Source organism: Lithobates pipiens, unplaced genomic scaffold (genome assembly GCF_037356315.1).
Source record: "Lithobates pipiens isolate NorthernLeopardFrog02 unplaced genomic scaffold, aLitPip1_a1.2 Scaffold_24, whole genome shotgun sequence".
Lineage (NCBI taxonomy): Eukaryota > Metazoa > Chordata > Amphibia > Anura > Ranidae > Lithobates > Lithobates pipiens.
Window position 1 is genome coordinate 18,427,739 of NW_027507786.1, and position 25,511 is coordinate 18,453,249.

At 44.4% G+C, this 25,511-nt stretch overlaps 1 protein-coding gene and 3 non-coding genes across 4 annotated transcripts in view; all 4 read right to left on the bottom strand.

The window, feature by feature from the left end:
* The window catches only part of IPO7 (importin 7), a 58,382-nt gene that overhangs the window by 5,104 nt on the left and 27,767 nt on the right, over positions 1 to 25,511 (bottom strand). Inside the window, 15 exon segments of the mRNA XM_077453643.1 lie at positions 492 to 695; positions 1,899 to 2,104; positions 3,615 to 3,835; positions 5,163 to 5,258; positions 6,788 to 6,885; positions 7,142 to 7,267; positions 8,067 to 8,133; positions 9,733 to 9,861; positions 11,610 to 11,770; positions 14,770 to 14,935; positions 16,338 to 16,427; positions 18,352 to 18,468; positions 21,931 to 22,007; positions 22,167 to 22,266; positions 23,230 to 23,364. Coding sequence (XP_077309769.1) covers positions 492 to 695; positions 1,899 to 2,104; positions 3,615 to 3,835; positions 5,163 to 5,258; positions 6,788 to 6,885; positions 7,142 to 7,267; positions 8,067 to 8,133; positions 9,733 to 9,861; positions 11,610 to 11,770; positions 14,770 to 14,935; positions 16,338 to 16,427; positions 18,352 to 18,468; positions 21,931 to 22,007; positions 22,167 to 22,266; positions 23,230 to 23,364 — 1,993 coding nt within the window.
* Positions 10,046 to 10,227, bottom strand: LOC143929745 (small nucleolar RNA SNORA23). Its single transcript, XR_013262597.1, has one exon. It is a non-coding gene; the product is annotated as a small nucleolar RNA SNORA23 (small nucleolar RNA).
* Positions 15,096 to 15,276, bottom strand: LOC143929747 (small nucleolar RNA SNORA23). The gene has a single exon (XR_013262599.1). It is a non-coding gene; the product is annotated as a small nucleolar RNA SNORA23 (small nucleolar RNA).
* Positions 23,454 to 23,635, bottom strand: LOC143929746 (small nucleolar RNA SNORA23). Its single transcript, XR_013262598.1, has one exon. It is a non-coding gene; the product is annotated as a small nucleolar RNA SNORA23 (small nucleolar RNA).

Genomic DNA, 25,511 nt, shown 5'->3' on the forward strand with positions numbered 1-25,511 from the left:
TCAAATGTGTAAATGGAGGAAGTTTAACCACTTAAAGTCTAAATTTTTTCTGACACTTAAAGTTAAAAAAAATAAATTTTTTGCTATTACTTGGAACACCCAAATATTATAATAAATATATAGAAAATTTTAGCAGAGACTCTAGGAAATAAAATGGCAATTGCTGCAATATTTTATGTCACACTGTTTGTCCAGCAGTCTTTCAAATGCAATTGTTAGGGTAAAAAAAAAAAAAAAAAAAAAGAGAAACCGTAAAGTTAACACAATTTTTTTTGTTTTAATGTGAAAGATGTTACGCCGAGAGAATCATGATCTTCTAAGCAAAAAAATAATCATGATTCTCATTTTAGCCAGAATCGTGCAAACATACCGCCAAACATAGGAAACTTGATAAAAAAAGTCAGCAGAAAGAAAAAAAAAAAAAAAAAAAAAAAAGAAGGAGAAAAAGAAATAAAAAAAAAAAAAAAAAAAGTGTAAAAAAATAAACTTACGCTGAAATATAGCTTTAAATATTTGATATTCGTCTACGGGGTTATCCTCGTCATCAATAATAGTCGTATAACCTTCTAACGCCGTTTCCTCCGCATCGTCTTCCTCCCAATCTTCGTCATCTCCATCCTCTCCGGCTTGTTTCGCCAACATTTCCAGATATTCCTGTCCCTCCTCATCGATGTCATCTTCATCGCTGCCCAGCTCTGCGGAGAAACAAAAATGATAAAAAAAAATAAAAAAATAACGACCCAATTGTGCCCAGCACACACCCTTCATATTGTCTGGCCACTAGGAGGCATCCTTAGTTGGCACCCATAAAAAAAAAAAAAAAAAAAAAATAAAAAAAAAAAACTTGGCTTAAAAATCATGTATTGTTCTTTTAATGTCGCAGCTTGGACCAAATGAACAAATTGCGCTAACAGGTGTGCTTACTGGACGCGCTGCATTAGCCTCGGCTACATACAGTATAGAGCGCCCTCCTCACGCCCAGAACAAGATAGAGTGTGAATGAATACAAGGCTACCTCTGAATGGTGGAGGAGCAGGCCGATGATGACCACTGCCTCAGCAAGTCAGTAGGATGGGGTATGGAGGTTAATAGGAGACTTCATGGTGTGGATCACTGCTGCGGTGACATTTACTGGTAGAAATGTTGGGGGGGGGGGGGGGGGGGTTTAGGTTCTCCTTCCATACAGCACAGCAATATCCTGAGGGTCATAAGTGCTATGCGACAAATCTGGCAGATAGATGCAGGAGCTGTTATAGAGGATCAGTATATTCACTGTAAAACACAAACATCAGGGCAATTTCACGTTGCCCTCGCATCTCCCCTGCCCCCCCCCATATATCAGTTGGCAGTAGAGGACAGAACTCCTGCAGATCCTGCACAGCACTCCATCTCTGCCCTGGTCTCAGCATTCAGCAGACTGGCAGCTGACTCCAGTCCCTGCATTTTCTGCTCCCCAGCTCTGCCCACAGGCAGTAGGGTGGGTGGGGGGTTGGCTCTTGCCATTTGATGTAGGGTGGGTGGGGTGCTCTGGACATCTATCCTTACAGATACAGTCAGCCGTTTGAGAGCAACCATAATGCCAATGCAGCCCACGATGAAATTGAGTACAACTCCCTTGCTCTAAGACTACAGAACACCTCCCCCTCTGTTCTGTATCTTCAGAGATAGCTTAAGGGAAAAAAAAGTAACCATTACTGAAGCCATGAAGTGTCCATTTAGACCAGGAGTCTCAAACTGGTGGCCCTCCCAGCTGTTGCTAAAACTACAAGTCCCATCATGCCTCTGCCTGTCGGAGTCATGCTTGTAACAGTCAGCCTTGCAAGGCCTCACGGGACTTTTAGATTTGCAACAGCTTGGGAGGGCCGCCAGCTTGAGACCTCCGATTTAGACACACTTACCAGCTTCGTCGTCGTCCTCTCCATCCTCGTCATCGTCGCTGTCGTTCTCTTGCTCTGCATGGCAGGCGTATGCTCTCTTCAGACCGTTGAATAAGAGGATGAAGGCGGGCAGGATCTGCGTGGAGACATCTCCCAGAATCTGCGGCCTCTGATCGAGTTCTATTAGGGCGCACAGACCGAGGACGCAGATTTTCCGATCGTGTAATCTATGTAAAATAAAAAAAACACATGTTGGTTTTGACAAACTTAAGCGCCATCGGAGTCACATGTTCAAATACGCCAAGAAAGAGTTCCATTCTTCTGAATTGTGAGTTATACACAAGTGGGACCCTCCCTTTTTAGATTGTAAGCTCCTATGAGCAGCGGCGTCTGATTTTTCCTGGATTGAATTGTACTGTCTGCCCTCATGTTGTAAACTGGCGCACAGACTGTTAGCGCTACATAAACCCTGAATAAGTGAAATTTCAGTGGCATTTATGGAAACACCAATGGCCGTTTCTATGGCTTGTTCTTCAGGACAGCCCGACTTTACCAGGAGTTGGCCCTGTAGCAGGCATTATAGCTATGTCTTGGGGCCCCACTGTCAGGCCACGGCTTGATAGCTGTCAGATATCGGCCTCCACCAGTATCATAGTTCTGGGCCTTTAATATACGAGGAAGGAGGGGCAGGCACTTCATACTGCAGGATGCAGATCTACATGACCGCAGCAGTGAAATTCGTAGAACATCTGAAAGTGTTTTATTTTAACCCATCACAAATGCTTAAGGGTACCCCGCTCAGGCTGTCAAGGTCCGGTGAGTTGGATGCCACTGACCAATGAGGGTGCAGGCCGAGGAAAGTTGCACCCAGACTCAAAGCACGCTGCAAAAATAGAAATGAGGTAGCCCAGCCGCTGCACACCTCACCCAGTCCAAGTGGTAAGCAGGTAGAAGTAAAAGCAGCCAGCCTAAGCTCCACTCATCCAGACCAAGTCTCCAACATGTTTCACCACACCACAGGGGCCAATTATGCAGAATTATCTCCATGATTAAGCCCCAGGGGTTGGGCAAAACATGCTGGAGACATGGTCTGGATGAATCAAGGCGGCTTTTACTTACCACTCGGGCAAGGCGCGCGGTGGCCAGGCTACCCCTTTCTAAACTGGCTGCAGCAATAAAACACCATTGTAGAAAGAGGTAGCCTGGCCACCGCACACCTTGCCCAGCCCGAGTGGCAAGTGGGCTGAAGCAAATAAAAGCCTCCTCACCTCAAATCATCCAGACCATGTTTCACCCAACCCCTGGGGCTTAATCATGGAGATCATTCTGCATAATTAGCCCCTGTAGTGGGGTGAAACCATGTTCTGGATGAACGGAGCTGAGGCTGCTTTTTCTTCTACCTGCTTAACACTTGGGCTGGGTGAGGTGTGTGGTGGCCAACGCTACCTCTTTCTACAATGGCATTTTATTGCTACAGCCAGTTTAGAAGTGTCTGGTGGGCATGAAGGCTTATGGCAGAGAGGTGGGGTGGCAATGAAGGTATTAGGCCATATAAAAATAAAATAGTTATAACAACTGTTAAATGTATCAATCTTGTGAATCACAACTTCTAAGCTGCTTTATTCGTGGACATCACATGACCGATCCTCTAAAGACAGGAAGCGTGGTATGCTGGGACACACGGCATTAGGGGGTTCCAGACTAGGCCCTACTGGGCGTGCAGACTTCTCAGCTTACCCTAGGAAGCAGTCCACGTCATTCAGCCACTGTTTGATGAAATGACTGGTGACTGGCTCCACCGTGTTGGGGAAACGAAGGTTCTCCAGGGTGTTGAGAAGCAGCGGAGGACTGTAGTATAACGCAGCGATGGCGACCTGCAGGCACATCGTCCTAAGTTCGCTGGTCTTCACCTCCCGAGTCAACCTCTCCAGAGCGGCCTCCACAAATAACGGTATGACCTGGCGGGAGGGGGAAAATTCAGCATAAGAATGTCAAAGATGAATGTCACAGCTGTATGACCCAACAGCGAGTGGTGAAACCCAACCCCCAACTTCTCCAGGATGAGACGTACAGCCTGACAATATCAGAGAGACCCCATCAGACCTTAAAACTTTTTAAAAAGCAGGTGCCTGCAACCATTGTGTATAAGGCAACAGTGTGAACCAGGGGGAGGTGGCAAAGTGTCAGCATTGTGTGTGTATAAGGCAGGGGTGTGATCTGGGGGGAGGGGGCAGAGAGCCGGAGAATTGTGTGTATAAGGCAGTAGTGCAATAGAGGAGAGGGGGGCCGAGCCAGAGCATTGTGCTTATAAGGCAGCGGTGTGATCTGGGGGAGGGGGCAGAGAGCCAGAGCATTGTGTGTATAAAGCAGTAATGTAATCTACGGGGAGGGGGGAGAGCACTGGAGCATTGTGTGTATAAGGCATTTAAAATTTATGTAATTGGTCCACGAGGTCCGAAAGGTTGGCGACCGCTGGTCTAGAGGTTTCCAAGTTTCTGAACGGTTGCTGACAATACAAAGGGGTACCGTGCTCTCCCTACTGTATGTTTTATTTTTTATATTAAGGGGGGGAACGGGTGGGCATCAAATCCGGAAATTATAGCAGAGGGATTTTCTCATTGGCTCACCCCACCCTCCCAGGCACCACCCATTAGGGATCAATTTTAGTAAAAATTACAATTTAAAGGGTTAACATAAAAAATAATAAAAAAAAAAAAGCACAAACACACACCAAAAAACCCCACCCACCCATCCTGGGAGTGGCCCCCCAGTTGCAGCTGCTAAGCACATTTGCCAAGGGAGCCCCCTTTTCTGTACTGCTGGGGGCTACGCCTAACAGGTCCATTGTAGCGAACAGAACTGAGCTGTGAATACGATCAGCATTTGGGGCGGGTTTCACTGCGTATACGAATGGATATTTTATTTTTTCTTCCATCAGGTTTTGTTGAAAATTAGGGCATAGCGAGCAGGACTGTACAAAGTAGTGATATGTTCTTTCACCGCTCCAATTGGCAAGCACGGTCAATGTGAGGAGAGCCGAGAACTGGCATTTCCCCATTTACATGGGATTGGACACAGCTGAGCACATGGGTAGAGAGCAGCATCCTCGGGTCTTCAACGAGATAGCGGTTTGCACCGAGTCCCAGAGACACGGCGCTAGCGCAGCGAGACTGGGGGCAACATCATCCCAGAAGGAGCGCGCCACCCTGCCCGCTGCCAGTCTACATGGTGGGAGGTGGTTAAAAAGGTGAACTAATCCTTAAATGATTGCCCCAAACATCTCACCTGGTCAATGCCACGCCCTTTACACTGTAAGATGACGACTTCTAGAAGTTTAGCCGCGTGACATTCAGCATCCTCTCCCGCCACTCCCGTTAGTACCTACACACAAGAAAAATAAAAAATAAAGTGTTATATGATGGATTTATGGGTCATTTGTGTCTGCTGAACCAGTGCCAGAGATTGGGGGCACTGCAGACAACACCTCACTGCTAATTGACTTCTAGTAAAATCTAACCCAATTAAAGAAAAAGTATTCCATAGAGAGAATGTTATAAGAGACTAAACAAAGGTCCCAATCCAGAACCAAACTGCTGAACGACAGTATATTTAATGCAGGACTGAAGGGCCCTTCTGAACCCCCCCACAAAACTGAAATATGGTACAACCCGTCAGTGCCCTTTTCCCCTGAGGGGAGGGGGACCAGACCCCCCACCATGTACTGTATTTCCTGTTGTGCTGGAAAGTAATCCAGAAAAAAAAAAAAAAAAAAAAATCGAGCAGCAAGGGATAACGAACTCTTCCGCCACCCACCAAATAATGGTGTTTATTGGCGCAACACGAGACCAACCATTTAAATGGAAAATACATTTTAAATCACAAGTTTGACTTAAAGCGGGATTCCACCCTAAAGTGGAACCTCCGCTGATCGGAACCCTCCCCCCCTCCGGTGTCACAATTGGCACCTTTCAGGGGGGAGGGGGGTGGAGATACCTGTCAAAGACAGGTATTTTCACCCACTTCCGGGCATAGACTCCCGTGGGAGTCTATGCCATTTCCTGCCCTGCCGCGCTGTCTGCTGGGACACACACGGGTCCCAGTGACAGCGCGGAGATTTCCTATTGCGCTGCGCGAGTCGCACATGCGCAATAGGGAACCGGGAAGTGAAGCCGATTCGCTTCACTTCCCGATTCCCTCACCTAGAATGGTGGCGGCAGCAGCCGAGGGATCGATCGGCCTCGGCATCGCTGGAACCCGGGACAGGTGAGTGTCCATTTATTAAAAGTCAAAGCTGTAGGCTTTTAATATTTTTTTTTTTGGTGGAATCCCTCTTTAAATACAAATAAAAATGGTCAGAGATAGAAAAAAAAAATGTCCAAAAAATATTTAAAACCTAATACCAAATACCCAATATCGATTTGGCAGCACCTAAAAGACTTTGCATATTTGCACCATTAGGTAGTGTTGGGCATTTATAGGTTTAATAATTTTGTGGGGACTTCTGTTGCCAGAATCCTCTTTTTTCTTAATAGGCCATTTTTTTTTTTTTAATCAATTAACTTTTTATTGTTTCCAACAATGCATTACACATCATGCCGTATTACATCAGATTAGTGCCACAAGAAAGAAAATGAGCAAACTATAGGGCTTTCCGCCCATCGACCCATAGGGAGCCCTCTGGAACAGGTATAGACCTGGCCAAAAAGACGACTCCTTTAAATGAAATTTGTAATACATTTTTTATATTTTAATTGTTGGTCTCATGTTGTGCCAATAAAATCCAATTAGTTGGTGGGTGGCAGAAGGTCGTTATCCCTTCCTGCTCCGTTTCTTTTCTAGTTACATTTCTGGAGGAGGCACTTTTAAAGCCTCTATTAACCCATCTAAAAAGCCCTGAAAGAGCAATGTACCTTTTTACACATACTGTAGATCATCTCCAGATACTTGGTGTCAGACAGAAGGGTGTCCGTATCCACCGTGACATAATTGTGCAGGAGAGGCATCATGTCTAGACAGAAGAGAGGCTCCAGTCAGTATCACCGCGAATTAACAAAACATTTAGCGCTCCTAACTACAACTTAACCACTTGCCGACCAGCCGCCGCAGTTTCACTGCGGCAGAATGGGACGGCCGGGCGAAACAACATTATGTCACTTCACCCTGTGGCCACTAGGGGGCATGCGCTGCTCTGGAATTCCACATAGCCGCTTTTAATATAAGGGGGTGGCGGCTAAACCAAGCTAATTAAATCCGCATCTGCTCACCTGTGAAGTAATCAAAGCCATCTTGCTGGAAAACATCGAACACCAGAGAGAGGAGCTGCCACATCTGAGCCGAAACTTGTTGGCAGGTGAGACTGTGCGCCAGAGAGAAGATTTCTTCATAAAACTCTGCAGACGTCAGAAGAAGATAATCACCACTGCTGTGCATGGAGGAAACGTCCACCTACAGAACCCATCCCGCCACCCTCACCTTCATAACCTGCCCTCCATACCAAAACCTACAAAACCACCCCTCCATCTCCAACTATCACCTACCCAACCCCCCCATCAACTACACCCTCCAGCCCAACACACACCAGCCATCCCCCCCCCCCCCCCCCTTTCCAGAAACCACCCATTCACTCATAGAACCACCCCTCCAATCACTTACAGAACCACCCCATCAAAGCCCCCCCCGCCACACTACCATTCAAGAAACCACATTCACTCATAGAACAACCCCTCCAATCCCTTACAGAACTACCCCCATCCCACCACCCACATGCAATATCACCTCTACACCCCATCAACAGGGCCCCCAGCCCACCTACTTCACTTCCAGAAAACACCCACTCATCACCTAAACAACCTCCAGAGCCACCCCATAAACCACCTCAAGCCCACCACACCCCTCCAGTTCCAGAAAACTCCTACTTAAAGAACTCTCCACCCCCATCAACCACCCCCAACAATTTCCCAAACCCTTAACCCTCCAAACAGCAACTAAACTGGAGTGTTTGGATGTATCGTGGAAGTCAAGTAGGATAAAAGTGCCATTAAGGATTAGAATTCCTCTCTCAAACTATTTAAATTGCTTTACAAAACTTTTTGGAGTGGCCACAAGAACCTAAAACTGACCTCTGCCAGAAACTGCTCAGCCCAGAGCGGCCTTGACCCCCTACCCATCTAAAAAGCTCCCGGTACTTACCTAGAACGTGTTGCTGCAGGACGGTTCCGATGACCTGCAGGCAGATTCCTTCCAGCTGCTGAGTGATCTGTATAAAAACAAGACCACCACAAGGTCCATTAGATCATCTATGAACATTAACACAATGTGGGGTTCTAACACAAGACTAATAAATTCAGTATTTGCACCAAATCATGAAATACACAAAGGGAAAGTAGGATCAGCCATACTGGAGGAGAGGACGTTCCATTATACTATGGGGGGGCGTCGGAGGCAGAATCATCCATACTGGAGGAGAGGACGTTCCATTATACTATGGTGAGGAATACAGAATCATCCATACTGAAGGGGAGGATGCTCCATTATACTATGGGGAGGAATACAGAATCATCCATACTGGAGGAGGAGAGGATGTTCCATTATACTATGGGGAGGAATACAGAATCATCCATACTGGAGGCGAGGACGTTCCATTATTCTATGGGGAGGAATACAGAATCATCCACACTGGAGGAGAGGATGTTCCATTATACTATAGGGGAGGAATACAGATCATCCATGCTGGAGGAGGAGAGGATGTTCCATTGTACTATGGGGAGGAATACAGAATCATCCACACTGGAGGAGAGGATGTTCCATTATACTATGGGGAGGAATACAGAATCATGCACACTGGAGGAGAGGACGTTCCATTATACTATGGGGGGGGGGGGGGGGGGGGGAATACAGGATCAACCATACTGGAGGAGAGGATGTTCCATTGTACTATGGGGAGGAATACAGGATCATCCATACTGGAGGAGGAGAGGGTGTTTAATTAATCTTTTATTGGAGTCGCACATTACTCTGTCACATATAAGGGCTGTTCTAGGATACATATCGGGACCCAAGACCCACCATGTCCACCAGCAAGACTTGGTATGTGTGCCGACATCCCGCCATTTTATATAGCTTGATAACCCCACACGTAGGCCTGAAGAAGCTACGCACTATGTGAAACTGGTTGACCGTAAGATTTGGACCTCCACAACCCTTTACCCAACTTGCTTCGGTTACTGTATACAAGCGGTATGTACTTTGGTCCATTTGGAGTACATTTTTTGTACCAGGTCCATATGAGGAGCTCTGGTGATTTTATTCTTTTTAAAAATGTATTAAAATTATGATTATTAATATGGATTTTTTTATCATAAAAATTGTAGAGACTTTACATAGTGAGATGGGGGGGGGGGGGGGGGGGACAAAAAAACAAAAACCAAAAAAAAAAAAAAAAAACACACACAAGTCCAACCTATGTGTGTGATTATATGTCAGCATTACATTGTATATCTCTGTATGTTGTGTGATTATATGTCAGCATTACATTGTATATCTCTGTATGTTGTGTGATTATATGTCAGCATTACATTGTATATCTCTGTATGTTGTGGTTGTTCAGGTGCTTCTCTAACAGTTTTTTGATTTAATGCCCCCTGTTGAGACCACCGCCTGTGACTTTGTCTTCGTCTCATGTGGTCTCCAATAAAGGCAAATGTTGTGGTAGGCTATATTTCTTAAATTTTATCGACGATCATGGAGAAGGGGGAAAAAAAAAAAAAAAAAAAAAAAAAGACACTCCACACATAAATTAGGGGTGTGCGGGATCATCAATGGGGGGGGGGGAGGTGTGACATCACACCGATCTCACCTCTTTATGATCCTCTACCACACTGAGTAACGTATCTATTGTATTGAGGATTCCCATTGCAGTCACGGCTTTGTCATCACTGCCCTCCTCATCCGAACCCGCCTGAATTACTTGATTAAACGTCATTGCCTGCAGAGAAAAAAAAACAAAAAACAAAACAAAAACAAAATTAAAATGCTGAATAAACACTGACAACGCTCATTAATCACCGACTGCCCCCAATGGGGTCTCAGCCCTTCACTGCCACAGAGGGGACCCAGAAACATTCTCTGGCTCTGAGGGTCCAAACCTCACTCTGAGCCCACAAGGAACGACATGTGTGAGAGTTTGGAGGCCGGCCAGTGGTGGAACCGTCCAACAGACGGGCACTAGACCAGTACTATGATCTCACGTTCATCTGCGGCTGCAGGATTTGTGTGAGCGGAGCGGGGAGCTAGCAGCACGCCAACACACCGCTCCACCAGACACAGACTGACACTGCGCACACTGCACTGCTGCCGCTAACTGGCCAACCGCACGCAAAAAAGAACCAGTGCTGGGATAGCAACACACACAAACTAATCATCGAAATAAAGGGTTCAGAGAGGACACACTTTGCACATTCAGGGGAAAAAGGAAGAGCGTTTATAAAATGGGCACCACAATTCTAGTCACTCTACCAGCGATCCTGAGCTCCTAAAAACAAAATCCTGGAATATTCAGCTCCAGGTCTCTGCAATATCATCTCTACCTCCATCCGCACCAGCCAATATTACTCAGAAACATGGACCGATGCATTTTGTCACCTAACGGAGCATGATCATTTATGAAATACGTAGAAAGGGGGGGCATCAGTGGGAGGAGCTCAAGCAGTTAATTTGACTTCTCTGAAACAATTGGGTGTAGGACACCAAAAGAGCCTTTTGAAGTAGAGATGCACTGAAATGTCAGCCACAAAAATTGCGTTTTTGGCATTGGGCCATGGCACCAATAAGGGCGGCGAACACACAAAGCGAATTTACCATGCTGTGCTTATGGGGTTTTTCCATAGGTCAGGAGACTCAAAATCCACATTGGTGCGTTAATGCGTTTTCAATGCAGTTGAACTGGGAGGAGTGGTTTTTGGTGCGTTTATTTTAATTGACCAAAATTGCAGAAAGCAGGATTTTTAACACCACAGGGAATCGTAACAGACCAGTGTGAAGGCATAGGATTTCAAGGGATAGATTTTTGAGCTTTTTGTGCGCTAAAGGTGGACGACGATCAATTCAGTCTTAAATTGATACGAATTAAAAAGCCAAAAATCGTGTGTGCGTAAGCATACATACACACACACTATATATATACATATACACACACACACACACACTGTGTATATACACACACACACACATATACATACACACACACACACATATATATATATATATATATATATATACACATATATATATATATACACATATATATATATATATATATATATATATACACACATATATATATATATATATATATATATATATATATATATATATATATATATATATATATATATATATATATATATATATATATATATATATATATATATATATATATATATATATATATATATATATATATATATATATATATATATATATATATACATACACACACACAAACACTTTTTTATAAGACGTATTATAGATATATGCATCTCCATTTTGAAGTATGTTGGCCCTGTACTAGATAGTAACGATAGTAAAGATACCTCTAGGTATGGGGGGGAGAGCATAAACACCATCACAACACCCTTCTTGGGCAAAAAACACAAAAATGGTAATAACTTACATTTACACAAAGATAAAAATCTCATAATATACAAACTCTGCACTACACAAATGTCAACTTACTAAATGCTGCGTCATTTCCACCGCGATGGGCGTGACCTCCTCGCTATATTCACAGATCATTTTCTGAATCACATTGGTGAGGTCGTCATTTTCCGTCTCCCTGATTATATGCAGCAAAGCCTGCATGACCGGCCGGATGAAGGGCGCTATGTACTCCTTGGCTGGGAAGGGGAAAAAAATAAATAAATAAATACACAAACAAAAAAAACGGATTTAATAACACTCAGCCAATACACTGCACAGCACTCAAGCACAAGAACTACACAAGAGACTCTCGATAGGCATAAGAACTTAAAAAGCAATCATAACACAGTAAAATATAATTTTGCATTTGAGTTTAGAGTCCTTAGATGTGGTGACTGCTTTAGTTTTCTCAGGGTTCATCTTCCCTTGGCGATATCACTAGTAACATAGAAATTGAAGATAATGGCAGCGGGGGCCGTTTCAGATACGGACGAATATTTGGGAAAAGAGGGATTTACCATTCTGGCCCTATTATATACTTTTGGTGTGCTTCCCATGATTTATTTGAATTGCTTCTTTCTTTACACTTGAATGTAATATTTGTTAATGATGTAATAAAAAAAAAAAAAAAAAAAAACACAATCGTCTATTGGTTTGAATGACAGGCACCGCAATAATCCCTCTTTTCTCAAATATTCTTTTCTTCTTGCATCACTAGTAACATACATGTGAACCCCGGATATACACTTCCGAAAAACTAACCACTTCAATATACCGGGCACTTTCACCCCCTTCCTGCCCAGGCCAATTTTCAGCGCCATCACTATGCATGACAATTGCGCAGTCACGCTACACAGTACCCATATGAAATTTGTTTTTGGAAAGGTTTTCTTTTGGTGATATTTAACCACTAGCAGACCAGCTCACACAGATAAACTGCGGCAGGTCGGCTCTCCTGCAGGAATCGCTCTACCTGTACGTCAGTCCTTGCAACGATAGCGGACACCCGCGGGTGCTGCGGACTCCAAGTCGGCCGGCTACCCACCATCACAGTGAAGGAGAGAGGCAGAACGGAGGAACTGCCCAAGTAAACATGGAGATCCCCCGTTCTGCCAGATCTTCTGTTCCCAGTGATGGGGGGAGTCATGTCCCAGTGAGTCCGTGACCCCCCCCCCCCCCCACACCCTGACTGTCAGAACACAACCAGGGAACAGACAAAACCCCTTGATCACTCACTAGTGTTAATCCCTTCCCTGCCAGTGTCATTTTTACATTGTTCAGTGCTGATTGTTATTTCACTGGTCCCCAAAAAGTAAATCGGGGTCAGATTTGTCCACACAATGTAGCAGTCTCGCAAAATTTTTTTAAAAAAAATAAAAAATAGTCCCCAAAATCTATCCTGTAGTTTATAGATGCTATAACTTTTGCGCAAGCCAACATTTGGCCATTGCGATTTTTTTTTTTACCAAAAATATGTAGAAAAATATATATCTGCCTAAACTGATGAATTTGTTTTATATTTTTTAGAAAATTATATATATATATATATATATATATATATATATATATATATATATATATATATATATATATATATATATATATATATATATATATATATATATATATATATATATCGTTTACAGCATATAAAAAATCAAATGGCATTAAAAGAAAGCCATTTGTGGTAAGAAAAACGCATCTATTTTGATTGGGTACAGAGTCGCACGACCACACAACTGTTAGTTAAAGCAACAGTGCTGTATCGCAAAAAATGGTCTGGTCATTAAGGGAGAAGCCTTCTAGGGCGGAAGAATACATCACAGGTGATCTAATTTGCTGCTCAGTGAATGCAGTAGAGCTGCCACGACGCGTTGACGTAATCGACTACGTCGACTAAGAAAATACATAGACGTGCGTGCAGGGCGTTGATGCGTCACAGTGGTGGCAGTGCTTAGTATCTACCGATGCCCTCCGTGCCGCCGCCCCCCCCTCTCCCCCCCCCCCCCTTCGTGCTGCCATCGCTAGGGGTGCAACGGATCGTCACCGATCCGAGCGCACATGCCGCGCTCCACGGTCTCAGCCTTAAGAGAGGCCGCGGCTTCGGCCTAGCTCCGAAGCGGCGGCCATCTTTCTACACCCAGGCGTTTACAATGTGATCACTTGTAAACAAACCAGCGTCATGACGCTGGTTTCTCTCTCCCCTCTCTGTACTGATCTGTGCAGTGGAGGGGAGAGGTCGGATGGAAGCAGCCATCGCCCCATACAATACTCTGCCCCATACAATACTCTGCCCCATACAATACTCTGCCCCATACAATACTCTGCCCCATACAATACTCTGCCCCATACAATACTCTGCCCCATACAATACTCTGCCCCATACAATACTCTGCCCCATACAATACTCTGCCCCATACAATACTCTGCCCCATACAATACTCTGCCCCATACAATACTCTGCCCCATACAATACTCTGCCCCATACAATACTCTGCCCCATACAATACTCTGCCCCATACAATACTCTGCCCCATACAATACTCTGCCCCATACAATACTCTGCCCCATACAATACTCTGCCCCATACAATACTCTGCCCCATACAATACTCTGCCCCATACAATACTCTGCCCCATACAATACTCTGCCCCATACAATACTCTGCCCCATACAATACTCTGCCCCATACAATACTCTGCCCCATACAATACTCTGCCCCATACAATACTCTGCCCCATACAATACTCTGCCCCATACAATACTCTGCCCCATACAATACTCTGCCCCATACAATACTCTGCCCCATACAATACTCTGCCCCATACAATACTCTGCCCCATACAATACTCTGCCCCATACAATACTCTGCCCCATACAATACTCTGCCCCATACAATACTCTGCCCCATACAATACTCTGCCGGTTTTTCAAAGGATTAATTAGCTAATCAAAAAAAAAAAAAAAGCCAATAGCTTCATTAAAAAATAAAAATAAATAAATCGGATAGTCGTTGACTAATCGAAAAAATGATTAGTCGACAGACAAATTAATCGTTAGTTGCAGCTCTAGAACGCAGTATTCTCGTCTGCATCTCCCCCCAAGGTAATACATAAAACCTGTCCTGTTAGTGGGCCCTGAGGACAGGGTTGATGACCACTGATCTATAGTACCTTTGCGCTGGTCATTTTTATACCTTTTTCCTGGTTACTGATGAGAACTTGGAGCGCGATGGCGGCTTCTACCTTCACCGGCATCTCCCGATCATCTATGAGACACCTCCGGGTCAGCTCCAGGGCTGTCTGCAGATTCTGATCAATCTTGAACTTCACTTCGCAGAAGTAGTGAAGGACCCAGCAGGCCTGCGAGAGGAACCGAGGCAGAGTATGAAAAAAACACACGGACAGAGACGGAACCTTGGTGGCAGCAAGGAGTTTACAAACGTTGGTATTTCAGAAATAGTTTATAGACACCATATTAGAGGTCAGTAATACAGACGGGAAATTCCATAAACCTCAGGCAAGATGTGGGAGAGTTTGGAGGCTGGCCAGCGGTTTGGGTGTCCAGCAGACGTCACTAGACCAGTACTATGATCTCGCATTAATCTCTGGCAGCGGGATAAGTGTGAGCGGAGCAGGGAGACAGCAGCACACTGACCCACCGCTCCACCAGACGCAGACTGACACTGCGCACACTGCACCGCCGCCACATTCTGCAGATGCAAACAGCAATATACTCGCTTGCTGTACTCATTTGTAAAGCAATCGGTCCGGGCAATGGCAAGTCGTATAGCGGAATAAAAGGCATGCAAGGAAATACCAATATCCCAGCGGTACAGGAGGGATAGCAGAGTGTACCTAGCATCTGTTGGACATAAAAGCTGCAATTAAATTGCTTAACCACTTAGCACCTAGACCAGGGATATGCAATTAGCGGACCTCCAGCTGTTCCAAAACTACAAGCCCCATCATGCCTCTGGGGGTCAATGCTTGTGGCTGTCAGTCTTGCGTCTCATGGGACTTTTAGCGCTGCAACAGCTGGAGGTCCGCTAATTGCATATCCCTGCTCTAGGTCAATTCCGGCATCTCCTACATGTAGAAATTTTTCTCCATTTTTTTTAAGCAAAAAACAGCACATGATAATTTTTTTGGGTAAAATACGATTAACTGAAAAATGAAGGGGAGCACGAGGGGGACAGGAGCGCTTTATTTTTATTTCTACACTTAAATTATTTTTTTCCTTGGATCACTTTTATTCCTATTACAAGAAATGTAAACATCCCGTGTAATAGGAATAAGGAAGGCGCAACAGGTCCCCTTTATTGGAGACATCTGGGGTAAAAAAAAAAAAACCCCAGATATCTCCTCTATCCTGGGCAGCATACCACTCAGCGATCTCCGCTTTCCAGGGTAAAAATTTTTTTTTTTTAAAAAATGGCAACTACAGAAAAGCCACCAAAATCTTCCCCTCCAATAAAAAAAAAAAAAAAAAAAAAAAAAAAGGCACAGATTTGAGTTGAAATCCACTCTGAAAACAGGAGAAATTTGTAATAACCAATGAGAAGCCGGCTTTTTAAGTTGTGACTGTACAGTTCTAGAGAAGATAAATTATGCAATAGCAATGCTTGTGTGAGGGATAATCTCACAATATTTTCTAAATCTGTTAACGCTGTAGAAAAAGTTCTTACAATCCAAAACGCACTGAAATTCTAATAAAAGTCTTACAGAGGTGCCGCTAGCTGTAGGAAATGGACAGGAATCTTACCCGGGCTCGCATGTATCCCAGCTCGCTGCTGAAGAGCGGGAAGACGTGATTCTGCAGCATGAACTCCATCTGGTCTTTGTAGATCTTTTTCTGTTGAATTAAAAATAGACAAGTTAAAAAAAAAAAAAAATTTTTTCCTGGAATCGCAAGAATTACTCGACAGCATACACCAAAACTTCTGAGCACCCCAACTACCAACCCCCCATCCCCATCAAAGCCCAATCTAGGCAGTGGCACAATAGCTCGCCCCCCCCCCCCCCCCCTTCATGACCAAGCCATTTTATTTCAAAACAGCACTTATTTTTACTGGTAATTGCGCAGTCATGCAACACTGCACATAACATGTATGTCTTTTCACCCCCAGCATTCTTTCAGTGGTATTTTATGACCACTGCGTTTATTGCACAATATTGGTTTGCGCAAGCATTATAGCGTTCAACTATGGAGAGAGAGATAGATATACACACACGACAAGCAATGGCAGCGATGTTGCGGCAGACAGACATTGACTTTGGTAACCAGTGACACTAATAAATCTACAGTATTATTGCCAATACTACACACTGTCACTGTACTATTGACACTAGCTGGGAAGAGGTAGTCCTCTAGGGTGATCAAAGGGTTTAACGTGTGCCCAACCAGTGTTTGTGTGCAGCTTTCACTAAGGGATGCACTTTGTAGGGAAACATCCAGCACATCCGACGACAGGACAGAGCTCTGTATTGTTTACATAGGCAGAGCTCCATCCTGTCATACACCTCGCCGATCAGCAGGTGCCGGCGGTCACCCATTGGCCAGCACCCGCTGATCGGCTTGTGCTGCAACTAATCACAACACGAGCAGTGCGGCCCTTACCTGGGATCGCAGAACCACGCGTACTAGGTACCTGATCTGGCACAGGAGAGCCACATCGCTGTCAGAACGGTGTAGGGTGGTCAGCAAGTGGATAAGTAAATTATATGCCATGTAATATGAGAAGTGCTTGTGCTGGGTCATTTGGCCCCCCTGTAACACCTGAACTACCTGGCTGATCCTGCCAGTTTGTGCCCTCCCCTCTGTTAACTGACCACGGTGTATCATGGCTGCCGAGACCAGACACTGTGGTCAGTTTACATGCCTCCGTCATCCACAGCCCGCTATCCTCCTCCCCCCACCCCTGCTCATAACAGTGCTGCCCCGCCTGCTTGCGAAACACTAACCTGTATACACAATCAGCACTACCTCCTATTGCAGTGTTCTCCTCCGATTTATAAATATAAATGCTGAAAATACCCAATTTCACAGCCGAGATTGCGATCACATGACCAGCCAGCTCTCCCCTCCTCCAAACGGACATCAGCAGGGGAGTCTCAGCCCCGCCCGCTGCATCTCAGAGGAAGGAGAGAGCCGGCTGGTCATGTGATCGCAAACTCAGCTGTGAAATTAGGTATTTGAAGCATTTATATACACACACACACACACATCATACACAGAGGGGGACACTGTAATAGAAGGCAGTGCTGATGGTGTATACAGGTTAGAGTGGCTCAACAACCACTAGAACTGCTGAAGAGGCGCTGACTTTAGCAAAGGTTCCTGTACTACTTCAAGGCAAGTTCTGTCCGACTTGTGCCCATAAACTTTAATGGAAGTCACTTCCAAGTCAAATCCTCATCTACATTGATGTGATTTGGATCTGACATTACAGGAAGAGGATTACCCAGACATTGCCAAAAGTCACACCGAAAGTAGTACTCAAGTCGCACTGCAAGTCAAGCGATTTTCAGGTGGCAGTAGTGTTAACCAAGCCTTAGTATCACTTAACACACCCTTCCTAATCAAACTGAAAAAGCTGCATCATATCAGAGCACACCTTTGTGGATAATCACTACAAAGAGGAACGCTACAATGCGATTTCCCTGCAGAGATTCAGAACTCAGTTTTCATCTGACAAGACCCCAGATCTTTGGGAAGAGACCGTAGCTGGCCATGACAGGGAAGGCGGCTCCCAGAAGAAGTCCGAAGTCTAACCTACCTTCAGTAAAATCTCTGCTAGGGACCCGATCATGTGGAGGGCGCCATCTTTCTTGCGGGGATCTGCAGCCGGCTCTGTTAAAATCTGGTAACAAAATCCCATCGTTTTCTGCAACACCTGAGAAAAAATTATAAAAAAAAAAATAAAATACATGATTATTAACCTCGCTAACACACAAAAGTCCAACAAGCTAAAGAGACGTCAGTCTTGGACAAAGCCTGACTGCAGGCAGAGCTACAGACGCTCCTTGTATGGAGGATTTCCATGGCCCCCCCCCCCCCAGCATGGATTCTATTTACTGGCAATTTTCAGACAATTCTGGAAAACTTTTTGACTAACAGAAGTTGCTACACAAAAGCTGAAATAAAAGATAAGGAATAAAAAGATTTTTGTGAAAAAGGGAGGTTGTCTTTCCTTTAAAAAGGGATTGTCTTTTTTTTTTTTAATAAAAACCACACGCTTTATACTTACCTCCTCTGTGCAGTTGGTTTTGCACAGATCCTCCTCTTCACGGGTCCCTCTTTGCAGCTCCTGGCCCCTCCCTCCTGACAAGTACCCCTAAAGACCAGTAGCTTGCTATGGGGGGGGGGGGGGGGGGGGCTGAGCCAAGTTGAAGCGCTGTGTGTCCATTCAGACAAGCAGCTGACGTTTGGCCCCACCCCTTCTATATCCTGATTGGCCAACTGACTGACAGCCGCAGGAACCAAAGGGCACCACGGCTGTGCCCGGTCCAGTCAGGAGGAGAGTTCCCCCGCCGGCGGAGGGAAAACGTAAACATCGCTGGACCAAGACGGGGCTCAGGGCAAGTGTTGTGGGGCTGCTACACCGAAGGTATGCATCTTAATACATGGAATACAACTCCTTTAAGCCTATAGGTGGAATCTGCATCAATGAGCCTGCATACAAGGACAATGCTGTGTGGAGTCACAAATGGAACAATGCTTAATAGTAGCCAGTCACTCATCTTAAAGAGGAAGTTCAGCTGCAAATACTGTACAGTACAGCCGTGGCCAAGAATTGGAGAATGGCACAATTACATTTTCACAAACTCTGCTGCCTGTGTTTTTATGATGGCAATTTGCATAAACTCCAGAAGGTTATGAAGAGCGATCAGACGAATTGCAAAGTCCCTTTGCCATGAAAATGAACTTCATAAAACAAAAAAAAACACACACACACACACACACACACACACACACACAGGGTGTCCAAGAAAGTCCAGCAAGCACCAGGACCATCTCCTACAACTGATTCAGCTGCGGGATCGGGGCCCCACCACTGCAGAGCTTGCACAAGAATGGCAGTTGTGAGTACATTGGCAAGCACAGTGAGAAGACTTTTGGGGGATAGCCTGGTGTGTCTCCAGGAAAAGCCATCAGGAAATATATGGGGATTGGAATTGAACCAGCAGATTTTTAGGTGAAGTTCACTTTAAGCTATACAGCAGAGTGGGAGAAAAGGAGGAGAATCATCCCTCTCTCTCTCCACCTCACCACTGACTGTGGACCGACTCGCCAAATCACTGACCATGGAAAACTTTACATATCATTTGGAAATTGCGGTCCCAGAGTCTGGAGGAGTGGAGAGGCACACAATCCAAGTTGTGCGAGGTCCAGTGTGAAGTTTCCACAATCAGTGATGATTTGGAGAGTCGTGTCATCTGTTGGTCCGCTGTGTTTTCTCCAAGTCCAAAGTCAGGGCAGCCCTCGAGCAGGAAATTCTAGAGCTCTTCAGGCTTCCCTCTGCTGACCAGCTTTATGAAGATGCCGATTTCATTTTTCCGACACGACTTGGCACCCCCACACTGCCAAAACTACCAATACCGGGTCACATGATCATGGGATCCCTGGGCTTGATTGGCCAGCAAAGTCACCTGACCCAAATCCCATAGAGGATCTGTGAGGGAATTGTCAAGAGGAAGATGAGAGACACCAGACAACAAGGTGAAGGCCGCCATCAGCGCAACCTGACCTTCCATAACACCACAGCAGTGCCACCGGCTGATGATCTCCATGCCACGCCGCATTGATGCTGCAATTCATGCCAAAGAAGCCCCGACCAAGTATTGGTGTATACTATACTGTACATGGACAGACCTCTCACATTTCTGTATTACAAATCTTTTTTTATTGGTCTTATGCAATATTAAATTTTTTTTGAGATACTGAATTTGGGGTTTTCACTAGCTGTAAGACAATCAAAATTAAAAAGGAAATGCTTGAAATATATCACTGAGTGTAATGAATCTACATACATTGCGAACAAGCGTTTCCTCATAAAAATTAAGAAAAAAATAAAATAAAAAATAAAAAAACAGCAGTGCTAACACATTAAACCAAACACTGATTAATAAAATCCAAAAACTAGCATGTTAATTGCAGTCCATATAGTCTCATTTAAAAAGATACGGACTATATGGACCGCAATTAACATGATCGTTTTTGGATTATTAATCAGTGTTTGGTTTAATGTTTTAGCGCTGCTGGGTTTTTTTTTTCATTTTTGAGGAAACACTTTTCGGCAATTGATGATTGAAGTTATTCATTTGAATCATTTTTTTTTAAGCAGCTGCTGCGATTGTACGTCGCTTTATGAGGATTCAATATATAGATTTCTCATAGATTTTGATGATTTTTGTCTAGAACTTAACCGCTTCCAAATCCTATTTATTTATATGTAGGGGGTATATAATTTTTATATAACCGCTTGTATTTATACAGAGAACAGGGCTCGAGCAGTCTTATAAATAAATTCATTTGAAAGAATCTACATACAAATGTCACTTTTTGAAACGAATTACAGAGACGATGATAGTAGAGATAGAGACGATGATAGTAGAGATAGAGACGATGATAGTAGAGATAGAGACGATGATAGTAGAGATAGAGACGATGATAGTAGAGATAGAGACGATGATAGTAGAGATAGAGACGATGATAGTAGAGATAGAGACGATGATAGTAGAGATAGAGACGATGATAGTAGAGATAGAGACGATGATAGTAGAGATAGAGACGATGATAGTAGAGATAGAGACGATGATAGTAGAGATAGAGACGATGATAGTAGAGATAGAGACGATGATAGTAGAGATAGAGACGATGATAGTAGAGATAGAGACGATGATAGTAGAGATAGAGACGATGATAGTAGAGATAGAGACGATGATAGTAGAGATAGAGACGATGATAGTAGAGATAGAGACGATGATAGTAGAGATAGAGACGATGATAGTAGAGATAGAGTCGATGATAGTAGAGATAGAGTCGATGATAGTAGAGATAGAGTCGATGATAGTAGAGATAGAGATAATGATAGTAGAGATGATTATAGTAGAGATGATGATGATGATAGAGATAGATATATATTTTTTTAAATTTAAGACCGATTTGAGATGTGACAGAACTGACAGGTCAGCATTTCTGTTATCAGCTCATCAAGGCTGTACCTCAATGTTAATTTTGTCGACTAAAACCTTTTAGTCAACTAAAATACAGATAAGACAATTGAGATGATTAAAACTAAAATGCCATTTTAGTCCCTAGACTAAAAACCAAAAATCGAAATTCACTGCCGTACCTCTTTCCTTTTACTGCAAGATGTGAAAAGCAACGTTTGGGCTGCAGTGGTGGGGGAGATAAAATCTTCAAACACATCTAAGGAGGAGAAAAAAAAATAATAAAAATAAGTATCAAACATTTGTGTCAGAGAAATACTGGCACAGCATTCTGAAAGATCTGCTTATACCCAGACTGTCAAAACTATAAATATTACACTAAAAATTTTACATCTCCCTCTAGATTTCAAAGCCGTACCAAACTTCATGCGGATGTACTCATAGGGGTCCTCCTGCCACAGCTCCTCGTCGGAGTCGGTGTAACACATCAGAGGGAAGATAACGTCCTGAATGATGCCCTGAAAACAAGAAAAAAAAAAAAAAAAAAAAGTAAAAAAAAAGAGCCGATTACCCAGAAAACAAGAATGGGGGCTACCACTCAGGATGACATTCATTGCAACAACTCTATTGCAGGGATCCTCAAACTACGGCCCTCCAGCTGTCAAACTACACATCCCATGAGGACATGACTGGGCATGATGGGAATTGTAGTTCCTGAACAACTGGAGGGCCATAGTTTTGAGACCCCTGCTTTATTGGCTACATAGCAGGACACAGCAGTAACATGCCAATGCCTTGCTCATATGCTAAGAGTAATGCTGACCATGCACTATACAAAAAAAACAAACATTTGGCTGTGAGCGCAAACGATATCGCCATCATGTAACGACCGATAAATCATTCAGTGGACATAAACGAAAGCATTTTTTTGTTTGTTTTTTACATATACCTAGTACAGACAGTTCGGACGGGAAACACATTATCCTGTCAATTTATCATTTGTTTATTGTTCCAAACTTGTTCATTTTTTCGGCTCAAAAACATCCCAACCATTAGCAATTTTGTGCCCATTAACTGGCCAAAAAACGAACGAACCCAATTTCAGCCGATTTTTCGTATAGTGTACGGCCAGCATAAGGCTTCACCCAGAAACAGGTTAGCGTGTTACTGCCGTGTCCTGACATACAGACAAAGAATTGTTGCAATAAATGTCAGAGCAACCGGCTTTATTGTATTGGGGGGGATTGTTACAATTCAAAAAAGGCATCCTGGCCACAGCCCCGGTTTCCAGTCTCCCAAGCGATTTGTGGTAGAGCATGTTATTTTTTTTGTTCTGCGATTACCCAGCTTGCCACAGATCTGAATCAGCAATACCACCAACTAACAAGCTGGCTCTACAAACCCAAAAGCAGAAACACGCATCATTCACAGCAGTTTCTAGAAGAAAACCTCATATATACACGGTGGTCACATGAGCTCACCTGGATGTGCGGCTTCAAGTTCTTCCAGGTTATGGCATGGGACACTCCTTGGTTGAGATAGTTGAGCGTTTGCTGCAAGACTCGGGGAGCCAGGTACTGCTTCTCCTTATAGTTGTACAGGACTTTCAGCAAGACCTGCAGGCAGAGAAATCCTCATTAGCCCATTTACTAGATATCATCACAACAACCACCCGATAAAGCAGCATTACTGCCACGGCTTGCGGACATGTGTGAGAGTTTGGAGGCCGGCCAGTGGTGGAACCGTCTGACAGACAGGCACTAGACCAGTACTATGATCTCACGTTCATCTCCGGCTGCAGGATTTGTGTGAGCGGAGCGGGGAGCTAGCAGCACGCCAACACACCGCTCCACCAGACACAGACTGACACTGCGCACACTGCACTGCTGCCACAGGAACCCGACGCTGCAAGAGCACACCGCCAGACGAACTGGCAAAGTGACCCCCGCTTAACTGCCATCATTGTTACCTGGAACATTGCCTACAAGACATCTGTGCCCAGGCCCAGCAGCTGTGCCCAGTGTGCCAGGCCCCGCCACAGCATCCCAGCAACTGCGCCCAGGGTACCAGGCCCCAGCAACACTCTGCTGTCACTTAACATCAATGTCATCTCACTGTACTGTAAATTCAGCGGCATTTAAAATATCTTAGGGAGACTTGGGCTGCATTCACACCTGAGCGTATCGTTTTCAGGTGGAAAGTCACACGATTTTGTACAGGTCAAAAGGTCGCCAATGCAAAAAGCCTAAAAACTGGCTAAAAAGCTCATGCACTTTGGAGCTTCAGGAGACCGAAGGCTCAGATGTGAACAGGGGCCATTTAAATAATTAGGATTTCGCTTGTTGGGCGTTTTGGAACTTTAGAAATGAGCTGATAAAAAAAAAAAAAATAAATAAAATAAAAAAACTCAGTTGTGAATGCAGCTATGGGCCACTTGGTAAAACTGTCACCACAGGGAGAAAAAAAAAAAAAAAAAAGATTATATGCCCATGTGCCCCATTCACACCGCAAAACAGGCAAGAGCTGCAGCACGCTACGATAAAATGCAGACATGCTTTATTTTATCACAGCGTACTGGCCCTGAACTCCGCAGCAATTAGGCGGCGCAGCGGGACGTTGCAGTAAAGTGTACGTTTTGTACACTTAAAATAAAGCTCATACAAAAATGGAGCAGTGCAATGTGATAAACCAGTGATGGCGAACCTTGGCGCCCCAGATGTTTTGGAACTACATTTCCCATGATGCTCATGCACTCTGCAGTGTAGTTGAGCATCATGGGAAATGTAGTTCCAAAACATCTGGGGTGCCAAGGTTCGCCATCACTGTGATAAACCATGCACCACACTGGCCCGCTCCCCCACTAGCACAGCTGGAAATGCAGAGCTGCGGTGAATAGCTTCTGCTGCTCTGTGTTGCAGTGTGAATAGTCCCTCAAAGCGGAACTAAACCAACGTAATGATTTCAGAAAACCGTTACATTCCTGGCATGCCCAACGGTCACATTTGCTTGTGCCCTCAAACTGTCAAAACAAATGGCTGGTGTCATAGCTGATCACACGCCCGAGGGCTTTCACACTGCAGCGTTGCGCTGGCAGGACAAAAGGAAAAGTCCTGCCAGCAGCTTCTTTGGAGCGGTGAAGGAGCAGTGTGTTTACCGCTCCTCCACCACTGCTCCCCATTGAAATTAATGGGGCAGTGCTGTAATACTGCCGGCAAAACGCTGCTATTGCCGGTGGTTTTTAACCCTCTCGGCCGCGCGGGGGGGGGGGGGCAAAGCGCCCCACTGGCGGTCGAAATGAGTCGCAAATCCGGCGGTAAAACAATGCTAAAAACAGCTGCGTTTTACCGCCGATGCTATGGACGGCGTGGTGTGAAAGGGGTCTTAAGGATCAAATAGAGGACAAGATGGCGGCTTCCTTGGCTGAAAAAAAAAAAAAAAAAAAAAGGACAGGAGGGTTTAGTTCCGCTTTAAGAATAAAAGATCTTCTACAGTAAAACCTTGGTTTGAGTTTTGCAAGACAAGCAACATTTTAATAAATTTTGTCTTGAGATACAAGTAGTGTCATGTCACAGAGTATAAAAGAGGAGAATATGGTTACATTTAATGAAGGTACAACATTTAGAAACATATTGCTACACTTAGAGGTGCCTCTCTTTTATACTCTGTAAATCCTGCTGGATTTTGTTTCTAACCCCCTTGTGGATACATTTTATGGTTACTCAATCCATCACATTGCTATAATCTTTTTATATGGGATTGTAAA